This window comes from Malus sylvestris, chromosome 8 (genome assembly GCF_916048215.2).
Source record: "Malus sylvestris chromosome 8, drMalSylv7.2, whole genome shotgun sequence".
In the NCBI taxonomy this organism is placed as follows: domain Eukaryota; kingdom Viridiplantae; phylum Streptophyta; class Magnoliopsida; order Rosales; family Rosaceae; genus Malus; species Malus sylvestris.
This window is the reverse complement of record NC_062267.1, coordinates 7968999-7982415: the sequence shown is the minus strand read 5'-3', so window position 1 is coordinate 7982415 and position 13417 is coordinate 7968999. Positions and strand designations below refer to the sequence as shown.

The 13417-nt window shown below is 36.5% G+C and overlaps 2 protein-coding genes across 3 annotated transcripts; both read right to left on the bottom strand.

Moving 5' to 3' along the window:
- Positions 1-2362: 2362 nt before the first annotated feature.
- On the bottom strand, positions 2363-4927 carry LOC126633113 (uncharacterized). The gene is made up of 4 exons (XM_050303670.1): positions 4401-4927; positions 3948-4143; positions 3023-3154; positions 2363-2866 (listed from the first exon to the last, which is right to left on the bottom strand). Exons 1-4 carry the CDS (start codon positions 4679-4681, stop codon positions 2744-2746), a joined length of 732 nt encoding a protein of 243 aa, XP_050159627.1. The 5' UTR covers positions 4682-4927; the 3' UTR covers positions 2363-2743.
- Positions 4928-5444: 517 nt separating this feature from the next.
- On the bottom strand, positions 5445-8101 carry LOC126633112 (cold-regulated protein 27). 2 transcript variants are annotated; one of them, XM_050303668.1, is made up of 5 exons: positions 7858-8100; positions 7249-7452; positions 6871-7159; positions 6070-6182; positions 5445-5975 (listed from the first exon to the last, which is right to left on the bottom strand). In XM_050303668.1, the coding sequence occupies exons 1-5, from the start codon at positions 7957-7959 to the stop codon at positions 5943-5945; spliced, it is 741 nt and encodes a 246-aa protein (XP_050159625.1). In that variant the 5' UTR covers positions 7960-8100; the 3' UTR covers positions 5445-5942. The 2 variants fall into 2 exon arrangements, with proteins under 2 accessions (XP_050159625.1, XP_050159626.1); XM_050303669.1 differs by lacking the exon at positions 5445-5975 and having other exon boundaries at positions 6851-7159; positions 7858-8101.
- Positions 8102-13417: the final 5316 nt, after the last annotated feature.

Genomic DNA, 13417 nt, shown 5'->3' with positions numbered 1-13417 from the left:
CCAATAAATTTGCCCTTTTGGGGTCGTTTGATGAAATATTTGTGATATAGCTATCTCCAATTAGTTATTAAAGAAACATTTTGATCAGGCTACTTGATTACGTGACATATTGACTATTTAATTTCATCAAGTTTATCGTTAAGTTACTGCTATCAATGATTGATGTCTAAGTAAAAGATAAATGACAAATATATTGATGTGTGATTGCGTGATCAAACAATACACGTGATTAGGGCAACTGAAGCAAGATATTCTATATAGGCCGCTGTGTTCTTGAGGCTTCCTTGTTCAATGTTTGTAGTTATTGGGTTGTCTGACTACGTTAATGTTCTGCAACTTAATCAACAAGTTATTAACTATAAACATGTCGTATATGATTAATATTGTTAATACTTCAAATACATAGTTATCGATAAGATATCTTACTATTGAAAGCCTAAATGAAAAGTAAATGAGGATCTGATAACATCTTATTGGTTGTTTGAAAAAGATACATGGTAGCGTATGCCTAGACCAAGATTTTCCTCGGCGATTGTTCTTCAATCCAACTACAAGACGATCCTAGTAGGATCCAAATCAAAAGTTTTAACCTGCCACATCACAGTTCCAGCTGGCGAATCTCCAAAAGTGTATTAATTAAAGGGTTATTTTTTTGTGGTATCTAAGAATCTACAGTGCCATCAAATGGGCTGCTAGACCGTGACAACTCTTTACAAATTATTCTCATGAAAATTGGTGGATCAAATTATTCTCGAACCTGACAAAAACAAATGTCGGTCACAAGAATATTCAGATTTCTTAGAGCTTGTTGGGTATCTTATTTGAAATTTTTTATAATTTCTCAAAATATTTTTTAAGAATTTTTCTTGAAAATAATTTTCTTTAAGACTCAAAAACTTGTTTGGTATGCAATTTAAAAAATTTAAATCTTACAACTTAAACTGGACAAAGAGATTCAAAAAGAGTGAGTCAAGTGAGAAAGAGGAAAAATGAGGAAAGAAAGTAAGAGATGATTAGAAGAAAAAGAAAGAAGTGAGAGGATCAGAGGAGATAGAGAGGAAGATGAGTGAGAGAAAGAACCGAGATAATGAAGAGAGCGGATTGGATGAGAGACGAAAAGGGTAAAAAACAAAAAAGAAGGGGGAGAGAGAAAGAAGAAAAGAGAGAGATAGCTTTGGAGTGAGAGGGGAGGAGGGAGAGAAAAGAAATGAGTGAGTTTAAAGTTTAAAAACTCTAAAAACTCACCTTTTGTGTTTTTAGAGAATAAACTATATTTTTTAGTTAGTCTTGAGTTCAGTTTTTGAAAATAATCCTATCAAACAAGTTTTTAAAGCTTAAAACTCGAAAATTGTTTTTGAGTTTAAAAAAGTTGGATTCAAGTAGAATACCAAATATGCTCTTAGGTTCCCAATTGCTTCAGATCATTAGGGTTAATAGTTTTTCTTTGATCCTTTTCGAGAGTCAAGATCAAGGATGGCTTTGCTTACACTTCACCATAGCTTGCATTTGTATTTGATTGAATGAGTACCGTAGACACGTACAAAAGACGGCTAATTAGGGCTGGATTTGATATGGTTGCCGTTCTAGAAATAACATGTCATTTGATATTGATTTTTGTTTTGGATATCAAATACCTTACCATATGCATTCAGTTTGGTATGAAAACCGTACCATATCCCATCTGTACCAATTTTGGTGTAAAGTCAGTTTGGTACGGTTGGTAATCGGGACAAGAATATACAATACTATCAACTATAGGTGAGCATTTGAACCGGCGAAAAAGAACCCGAAAACTTTTATGGCTTGAGCCGATTTGGTTTCCGGTTTTGGCGTTAAAATACCAAACCGGACCGGTTATCAGTGTACGTGTAAGAAATGCTTTCACAAGAAAATCTTGGACGAATTTCATGATCGGAGCTTGAAGCGAAAAGGAGAACATGAGACATGATTGAGATTTTACTGCCCAGGTTTCAACCAATATTGACCCATATGCTTTACTGACCTGCTTTTCAATAACCTATGTCTGAAATTTTGTGTTATGCATGGCTTCAGGGGTGAACCGATCTGAACCGAACTGTTCACGATGAGGCACAACTACCAGTCCCAAAAGTTTAATTTGTAGAAAAACTAGTCAACATCCCATTCCTAATGCTTATGAGGGCCAACGTCCCATTTTGATTGTCCTCTCAGTTTATATTCGTCTGTTCTGCCACCCTCCATTACTGCCATCGTCTCCTCAGTCGCATTTTGGTTCAATAATTGTTGGATCCGTGTTGGTTTTTTCGCAACTACGATTTCAATACACAATCATGAATCGATTCAAAGAAATGAACTACAGATTGAAGTCACCATCGGAGGTACATGACAGAAATTTAAGACCAGATATGTTTAATCATGAACCAAGGAAACAATAACGTCGACGACGGAACCTATTTAAGAATGCAAATGGAGCCCTATTGAACTGAATACTGATCTAGAGATGCTGCTGTGATGGTAAACTTCATTCCATTGAGCACATGTATGGAACAAACATTAAAAATAAAATCCATTGAACTATTAAGCGTAAATTGGGTTTTAACAGAAGAAATCCTCTGCCGCCCGGTGGCTTAGGCACTGACGTATGATCAAAAGATCAATGAGCCTCTCGGCATGGGGGACTGTTAAACTGAATTCAATCATATTGCAGACTGCACTCCACAGAAGCTCGTCCAATGCCTTGTTTAATGGGGAAAAATGTCAAACCTCATGCCCTTTGTCCATATGAGTTTTCAAGAACTCGAACTCCTGGTCCATATATCAAACGGCATCGCTCATTAAATGAACCAACAAGCTTAGAGACGACCTCCTTAAAGAATACCGATGCCACCTGGGACAAGAATCATTGCCACATCACAATTCTTAATCTACAGTTCACCATGATTTAAATTCCAATCTTCAAACTTCAGACAATGAAGGATTCAGGATAAAATGGTTACTGAATAACTGCCACAGAAGAAAGTTAATACTGAACAAGGAACCTTACCTGTCGGTAAAGTGGCGACTGGAACTTAAAATCCACCAAGAAGTAAAGGCTGCAAGATCCTGGAACTGGCCCCGGATTGAATTCCCAGATGTTTATGAGATGATCGAAAAGGGAACTATTTGACACAGTGGTCTAGAATTAAAAAACAGAAATAGAGACTGTTAGAACAGAAATTCCAAAAATGAAACCAAAAGCAAAGAAACAATTTCAGGGTTTATTCAGTAAGAACCACTTAAAACTCTAGTTAGAAAAATATCATCAACTATCCAACGACTCATAAAAGTGACAGTGAGGTTTCTCTTTTCAACCATCAGCAGCAATCTATTGTTGCTCTTATTTGTCAATGTTTAAACCAAAACTCACAAACATACTTAAGATTTCAATCGAAATTTTATATCCCAGTAAGCATGTAAATGCTGGTACACACCATGCCACTCCTTAAGCACACAATCAACTTCAAAACCCCAAGTGTGTATTTGAGTGGGTACATTAGTCTTTGCTCTCAAACTCACTAACACAAAAACCCACGTCTCCAAGCTCCTAAGTGCTATAGCAACATACTATATATATATATATGTGTGTGTGTGTGTGTGTGTGTGTTGAGAATTAGCATCAAAATATAAATTAACTTCAAACCCAGTGTACTAAAACCCAAGCCGAACTCCTTCAACAGGAGAAGTGAAAACCAGAGAATATCACCAGGCAACTACTAAAATAGCTCAAAACATCGCTATTCATATATTCTATGATAGTTAACTTATACGTCTCAGGTATTTTGTTTCACAAAGTTAACAAACCAGAGTATATTCCCATGGAACAACTACAATACTATTGATTATCTATCAGCAAGTAGAAAAGTAAACAAACCAATGGTAATGAAAAACTTAAAGAAAGAATCATAGCAAGCTTGAAGAAAAATGATTGCCTTTATACGCTTTGGTCTCTCTAATTCGACATGGGAGACGTAACTTTCAACAAGAAATTTAAACCCAATCTCGAGCTCAGCATCAAATGATCCATCAGGATAGGTTTTAATTATGACAGACCGCTGACACCAGGGAACGAAACCATGATACAAGTCTACCGCAGCAACCACATCGTATAACTGCTCCGGAGAATACCTAGACTCCAAAAATGCATCAGCCCATGTCTATCTCACATTGTTATCAAATGAGGGAAACATCAAAACAATACAAAACTGAAATTCAGCATTCAAGATGCAGTCTTTCATGGGTGACAATCAATTGGGTCATTAAGTAAGGCAATGTCAAACATTTGTAATGCCACAGAACATATCAAGAACTCCGTTGCTATGGAATTCAACAGAAATTCTGAAATTGGGGACGATCAGAAAAATGTGAAATTGATGAAGGATTACCCCAATACGCGCCTCTCTTCATAGACTTTGGATAATACGCCGCCTTCCTCGCCGTCACCGCAGCCGAGAAATTGCCTCCGTGACCTGTAATTGAAATCCAGCTGGGAATCGGCGGTCCATTTGTGGACCGATGACGATGGGGTTTCTATGCCTGCAATGCTACTAAAGCATCGAATCTGGTCAAATTTCCGGCCGGACCGGACCAGATACCTGGGACCAATTTTCCGGGAGTGCAAGGACCTCACCGCCTTCGAGGTCGTGCTCGACCAGAACGGCGGCATTGTGAGTTTCGGTGATCGGGAAACCCTAATTGCGATGATAGGAGATTGAAAGCCCTAAATGTTTGGAAAGCTTGAGACGGAAAAGGTTGAGATTCGAATCCGATTAGGGGCTAGGGATTTACGTGAGAGAAGGGAGATTTATTTACCGCGGTAGTCTCAGACGCCAAGGGATTAGATTTGACAGTGCACCAAAAATCGGACGATACGCATGCGTTTTCGACATTCTATCGGCGAGACGTGTCCATATTTTAAACTACTTTAATTTATAGAGAGGTGATACAACTCGAGTAGAAAGAGACGGACATAATGTCATAGCCAAGCACGACTGAGTTAGTAATACGATGTTACTTGCACGTTTAGACATATTCTACATTACTCGTTTAAGAAACATATTCTGCAATCTAGAATAGAATTTACGTTTGAACTTATAGGTAAATTAATTAACAAGTAAATACGATATTAACCACTTGTTTAAACATGTCAAGACTACTTAGACTTAGTTGAATCTGTCAAAAACAAAGTATTGGTCATCATTTAAAGGCTATAACTCTAACCACCACAAGATGATCTAGTGGTTGGACCACTAGCGAAAAAAAACTCTCTTGCAGCTAATATATTGTTTCAGTGACATTATCCCTCTATTAGATAGTTATCATGCGATATCATTTGTTATAAGAGAGAATCTCCAACTAGCGATCAACAAGTCAAAAGATGGCGTCTACCTTGTTTTCGTAGAAACCCCGACTTTCAAGAAATACATACGTTGCCTAAAGAAATGCTTTTACTTTATTTCAGGCTTGGTACAACAGTCATTGCGCTGCAGAAGGCTCGGCCGCAGTAGACAATAAGCTGTCTAAACTGCCGGTTTCCGCCTCACCCGAAAAAATGAGATACTACATTCAATCAGTACAGTATTAGTAATTGGAAATGGTACTAACAACAAAATCTATACGGGCATAATAACGGCACATTCTGGCACCCGATTCCTTCTCCTCCCGTTCTGATGCCACTTGTATTCGTGTTCAAAACATACGAACAAATGCCTTGATTAAATTTTATCTACCTCCTCCCATTGAGATACACACTAAAGTATGCGTGTACACAACAGCACCTTAAACGCGGTGTCTACCGTCTATCTGCAGTCTCAATATCCATCCATTATTTCATAGGATACAAAATAATCGTCCAATGCATCCATTTTTCTCTTACCCGGTCTCCTTTCCTCTAACTGTAGAAATAGTATACAGTTTTGGTTACGTCGTCAGGAACCAGTAGGCTTGCGGAGTGGAACAACCTAAAGTTGCAGAAAGCAAACAACAAATTTAGGATTCCATTGCTATATGACATGATAATATGGTCATAACATAATGCATTGAAGCCATACTTACCTGATCGTTACTTGAGGCATTAAGTATAAACTTTTTTATACTCTTACGATCACATGAACCGACTTCCTTTTCTTCTTTAATATCTTCATCGACAAAGTTCTGATCTGTGACCTCTGCAAGAATTAACAAAGTATGAGTCAACACTTTTTGGCAGGTAGATGATAGAAATAGAAGTCTTGTTTTAGGCAATTATAGAGAGAGAGAGTGTACAGATTATGATCTATTCGACCTTGATGGAGTAACATCCATCCTTACTTTGCAACACTGAAAATGAACATTGTTTAAAAACAGTGCATGAAAGAAGTCCAACCATATTAGGAGATTCCATTATTCTTATTTCTATGTCCGGGCCATCTAAATCGCAACTACTTCACTGTGACTATAACTGAGTTCAAGTGAGGCATGGTTTTTGAGATCTGTTTGCCACTGTTGTGAGGTCACTTTAAGCACGCCCTAAGCTACTCGGGTTAGTAGGGCGCCCCACTCACTGTGAGCGAGGAGCAAACAAACAAACTATAACTGAGTTCAAGCCAAAAAAGGTAAAATATCCAAGACTGAATTAATGACGCACAATAATTCACTAATCAATTTAAGATTTTGAATCTCCCATTCAGTCAAAAACTATGGCAGGTGGGACTGTTTGTTTCTTCTGTGGAGTGATCATCGAGTAAACAGATAGCACAAAATGAAGACATGCACAGCAAAACACATAAAATCAATACCAGCAGAGCAGATAAACAATGCGAGACACAGTTAGGCAAATATCTTCCAGCAAACACACCAAAATTTAGCTGAGAGCACCTGTATTCCCTCCAACCAATTCCTGATGGCGCAACTGAGAGTGAGATGCACGAAACTGCTTTGAGCATGTCGCTGGTGCACCCGTCATTTCCTTCTTCCTACTTGAATCGACTTCTTCACATTGTGATGCAGCCAGTTCTTGAACATTGGGATATTCAAACTCTTTGGGCTTGCCGGCAGATCTAAAGTGCACGACCCATGGATTTTCCAGAAGATCTTCATCTGCCTTATTTGCTTCAGCTCTTACAAAATTGATCTTCTGCCAACAGCCACCTCGAAGTATCTTAAACTGCAATAAACAATAAACTCCGAATGAATTAACCATAATCATACAATACAACATGAAAATCCATTTAAAGCAACAGATTGAATTCAGACCTGGCCGGACGAGGCACGAGAGTTAAACTGCGGTTGCTTTGACAATTTCGGGTGCAATGAATTCCTCTTTTGCGAGCTCCGACCACGCGAATCCATGGAATTATACAACTGGTTGACAAATGATGCTTCCATGGATTTGAGGTACATGCTGTGCTTCTCATCCGTCCATTCTGTAGACAGGGTTTCCGTCAGAGCCGGAGTACCCTAACATAAGTTACACACAATGATCAGAAATCTTCAGGAAACATTCAAACAATTTCATACATCCTGACAATATATACCGCAAATAAAAACAAAACGAAAATTTGTCATGACAAATATCAGACATTATAAAAAGAAAAAGAAAAATTAAATAAAATCCCATATTTCTAATCAACATAAAAAGGAATTTATATTCTAATTATTTACAAAAATCTATTGAACAAGTCAACCCCATCTGGGTGCAATTTCCATAGATCCCAGCTCAAAGACGAAAAATTTCTCATACAAAGTTAAGTTTAATTGGGTTTTTTTACTGCAAAAGTATGTAATTCTCAAAACTAAATACTGGGAAACACCGAAAAAAATCAAAGTAACAATTTTGCAGCAGATAGAAAAAAGAGGAAGTACCAAGTCGTCGGAGGAAGGGTCCTCCGCCGCCGCAGCAACCCCGCCCCGCCTCTCACCGTTCTGCATAGAATCCTTCAACTCTCCCCCCATGAAATTATCCATAATTACCCCCCCAAAAAAAAACCCACCTCTAAGAATCTACGATTATTTTTTTTTAATTTTTTTTTGTTAGTTCTGAAAATTTTCAGATGATTCGAGAAGAAGAAGGAATGGTTGGAGGAATTGGAATGTGAGGAAATGTAGAGGGAGGGGGGGTTTGGGGGAGGTGATGGGAACAAAAAGATCGGTACAGTTGTCACGCCTTTTACACGTGTCGTGGGGCCCTGGCGTTGCCACGTCACTCTTGGTTCGAGCGGGCAGCCCAGATATTTATTGGGGGGATCCTCCAAAATATCTTTTGTTGATTGGTTTTCGATCTTTCTAGTTTACGTGGCACCCACGCTTTTAACTGTCAACCCGCAAAAGCTTCTTCGCGCGCCCTTTCTTTTGCTTTCGGGTCGGGTCGTTGGTCCAACCGTTTTCGTCTTGATATTTGTTTGGTTTCTTCCTTTGAAGCTTCGAGGTCAAAGATATTTTCAATTGTAGTTCTCGAATATATTTGACCAAAATTTAAATTATTAATAAAATTATTTTTGTCGATCAAAAGAAATTTTTATCATAAAATAAAATTATAGACAGTAATATAATTTTTCATAAACTAAATTTGTTGTTGTTTTTCAAACCTTGCAAATGTTATCACATCATATCTAAATTGTAAAAATTAAGAAAAACTTTGATTTTTTTTTCGCTCTCTCTTTCTCTCTCTTACATTTCTCTGAAACTTTGCTCTTTCATATTATATATATATATTATACACACGGTCTGCGGTCTTCATCTAATATATTTTAATCAAATAATATTTTTTTAAAGGAAACAATTTGGCAATGACGCTTAAAACTCATAACCTTCTCTCAATTTTTTTAAGGATAAAGATATTTTTCAAATGTCAATTATTGAAATAATTATTCTTCAATATGTTTTAACATCTCATTTTTTACTGCCAATATATATATGATTAATATGTCATCGATATTTAAGCAGTATGTTGTCAATTGCTTTTTTTTTAACAATTTATTTTTAAAAAATGAAAGGAGATTTAAAAACTTAAACGATAAAAAGCACTCAATAAGTTTTTTTTTTTTAGCCAATCAGAAGGATAATAAAATATTAAAAAAAACAAACAAGTGCAGGTCCCCATCCTCAATAAGTTCTTTTTATCAATGAGAAGGATAATGTGCGGTTCCTTAGTCAATTGTTTTTTTATTTTTTATTAAACGATATTATCTACACTAATGAGTTGGGGGTTGGGGCTGGGCCAAGTTTAGGGCAAGCAATAATGTGGTTCAAGTTTTCCTTTGGCAAGAATCAAACATAAAACGTCACACTTACCATTGAAGATGAATATCACCCGACTGTAGTACTAAGTAGGCTAAGTCAACTATCTTTTTCTTTTTTACACGTTATTTTCTCTCTCTTCTTTCTTTTCCCCCTCATCTCCTCTCTCTAAGAGCACTTCCAACGTGATAATATCCCCTTCCCCCACCAAAATTTCATGCAACCCTCTTAAGTCCACTGGGCTATGGGGAGCTCAGTTAGGCCATCTCCAACCAACCCGGCCAAAAGGCTATAGTTTTAAAAATAGATTGGAACGACACGAAAATCGTTTTCAACCGAGGGCTAGGCCAAAGGGCATGTGGGCCTCATCGAGCCAAAACCCCCAAATCAAGCCAACATGCTAGCCATTTCCAGCCTTCCAGCCCAGCCCACCTGGCGTCAGAATGTCAAGCTTGACTTTGTGGCAAGTGTAAGAATACCACACTTTCTTCATTATTATGATTTCTTTATGCCAAAAGGTGTTTCAATGGACCATTTTCTAACTCAAGATGGACTGCAATGGAAGATCAAAACAAGAGAGATGGAGGAGAAAGAGAAGTAATATGGAGAGTTATTTTAATATAAAGATAAGAAATCCAAAGGCTTACTCATTTAGTGACAAATGACACTCAAAATATGTCCGAAAATCTTATGTTAATATGGTAGTTTAATTTAATTAACCTTATGTTTGGGCCCAAAAATATTGGTTTAGGCCGAGTTTAGAATTGTTCTCGGCCCAGAGGCCGTGTCTAGGTGTCGTTGGGGGTTATCCAGCTCATGGGCCGCGCAGTCGAAGCTGGTTGTGTCCCATCGGGAACCTGTGGGATGTGGGTGAGTCCTATTACGAGAAGGAGTTTCGACAGGATAAGGATGTTGGAGTTTGAGATTGAATGCGGCCTAATAACGAGTTAAGTTCAAAGTCCTAGTAGGAGTAGGACTGGCCGAGATAAGGTTGGAGCGCAAACCCTCGCTCTATGCGAAACCTCTCAACAACCTTGAGATATTTGTTTTCCTTTTTCACCAACACATCTTTAGTTTAGATAAACAACATTGTTGCCATAGAATCAGTGGACCGTGGAACACCTTCAGTTTGGATAAACAGCACTGCGACAGGGCTGACTAGTTATCTATCCAAGTCTCGGTCGAGAAGGATTTTCGAATCCTTATTGGCAGAGGTCATCTCATTAGCCTTCTCGCGCGAAGTGAGGTGTTACAAGTTACATTTGGCACATTGAACGCCGAGTTGTTTATGATCAGTTATTCGCAAGTAGGTTTTAGAGTTCGGCATTCTGACGGCCGAACCACTTTCACAATCAAGACGTACGTTTGTTTTGAGTATTTGTGTCCCTATACTCTGGTGTGGATTCGGCGTGCTTATACTCTCACGAACATAATCACCGTGACCGAATCCGGCGACGACGATTTGTGAACTTCGCATAATTAGTAGCTTCGTCTTCAAGCTCTAGAACCTGAAGGTCGAGAAGTGTTCCTTCCTCGGTCGCAGTCATAAGATCAAGAAGTCAGTCACGCGCTCAATGCAACATCAACACATTTTACTCCTCGGCCGAGTTCGGCCGACGAGTTGGCACGCCACGCAAACAACCGAATGACGTAGTTAGTTTATTAGTTACTCGGCCTGCGCGCCACGTAGACTTAGTAGTTTTTAGGGTCAACACCATATTAATTCAATTAAAATAATAAATTATTTTGAGGGTTATGTTTGACCTATGACCCTTTGGCCCCCTCGGTTGGAAATGGGGATTTTGTCAAAAGGCTAAGTTTGGCTATGACCCTTTGAACCCCTAGGTTGGAAATGGTATAAAATATGGTTTGACACTGTTTATTAAAATATAATTTCTTGTAGGGCTATAGGGCTAAACATGGCCCTTTGCCCTTCCTCCAACCAGTCATCCCTCGATTGGAGACGATTTTCGTGTTATTTGGAGCTATTTTTAGCCTTATGGCCTTTTAACCGGATCGGTTGGAGATGACCTTAGTGCCCCAGGCACTAATTGCCTAGCCTAGCCCCTGAGTTATGTGATGTCATGGTGACATTAGTCACTATCAAAAAATTATAAAAATTAATTAAATTATTAAAAATTATTAAAAAATAATTTAAAAACAAAAAAATAATTAAAAATACAAAAAAATAATTAAAAATACAAAAAATTATGACCTTTTTTTTAATTTTATAAATACTTAACCATATTACATTTCAATATTTTCAAATACTTTCAACCAATCTTTTGTCATTATCAAATTTAAAAATATTTTTTTTAATTATTATTAAAGACAATTAGTATTTACTTAGGAGATTGAATTGCCTATTGTCCAGGGCCTAGCAACACTACAACTACTCTAACTCTCTCTCTCCCATGCCACTCCTACAGTCCTACCTCCCAAACAACCAAATGTATTTTTATAGAAATAATTAGGTGTTTTTTAACACAAAAATATTTATATTTATATCAATATTTTAAAAATAGTGATTATTAGAAATTAGTGAAAATTTTACAATAAATATTTAATAATAGTGAATATTTATCATGAGATATGAATATTTTAAAAATAATGAAATTTCTCAATGAATGTTTCAAGAAATAGTGACTTTTTCCAATAATTTGTTAAAAAAAAAAAGATAATGATTGCTTCTTGAATAATATTTTATTTGCAATTTGAACAATATGGGTCCAAATCTATTACGTTTATGCACTAATTTTTAAATTTTATACAAAATAAAAACCAAATAAAAAGTTGATTGTTTATAGAGGAAAGAGCTACAAGAGAGAGAAAACAAGAAGCAAGGAGTGACGTGAGAGAGAAGAAAAGAACGGAGAGGGAGAGGGAAAGAGAAGGAGCGAGAGAGAGACATGCGGCACTAAAGCTGCCATTTCACCTTTTCCTACCGGCTTTCTTCCTTGCCTTGTCGTTGAATTCTCCTGCATGAACACCAATGATAATGGTTGTCATAAATGGTTGCTATTTATTTCTAGAGTAATGGGTAGATTAAATTTTTTAAATAAATAACGATGGAGTTAGAAAATTTTTACCGGATGAGCTAACTTAAAAATTTAAATTTTTATAAACAAAGAAATTTAATATTGTATTTTTCAGAGTATGCTCTAGCTTAAGAAAATTTCACAAGGTGAGCTGAGAATTTTCGTTATTAAACAAATACGTGTTAAAATTCAAACAAATCCAAACTTGTACATGTACAAGAAGCGATGAGAAAAATGATGTAACAAAAAGAGATGGTTTGTCAACTTATTATATGGTTAATCCAAGAGAATTAAGATTAGTGACTAAATATATAATGGGTTACATTAAAAAATTAATAAAAATTACATATACAATATTAATTTTTTACGGAAAGCTACCTGGCTATAGCCTAGGGTAGCCCTTAACATGGCTACGCCATTGAAAATAAATAATGTGTTGAATATAAAGTAAGTATGATAATTAATATTTAAGTAATAATTTAGTCATAATTTTTTATGTCATTTAGTTTAAAATTTTAGTTTATAAATTTATTTTCTCTAGTATTACCCTTCTTTCTTACTGGCATGCGAGTTGACAGGACCACGTGTGGTTAATGTTTGCAGGTTTTTTGTTATTTTTTAATATTCAATTACTTTTGTAGCTTTGTTGTTAATAAATGTTGAGTCAGTTTATAACTAGCATTTGCCTACACACTTTGTGTGTATGAACACATTTTTTTTAGAAAATGAGAAGGGGAGAGAGAGAGAGAGAGAGAGAGAGAGAGAGAGAGAGAATGTGGGGGGGGGGAGTGGGAAGTTTTTGTTTTTGGTTTTGTTAATTTTTTTTTAATATTGGAGGTGTTTTAACATCACCTATAGGTGAGGCTTCAATAACAAAATAGTAAAATTTAAACCTGTGAAATTACATTATTGCCCATCTTTTTTTTGTATGATAGAAGACTAAATAGTTTTTTCATCATCTTTTGGTTGACAAAAAAGATTTCATTAATTAATAGAGATTTGTATATTTTCCATTAAATAAAAGTTCGGTGATTCCTGTGAAGAAAAAGTTTTTTTTTTTATGGACATTTTTTTAGATGTTTTCTCTCTTAAGGCCCTTTTTTGAGTACATGTGAAGACCAAACGTATATTTCCTACAAGATTATATT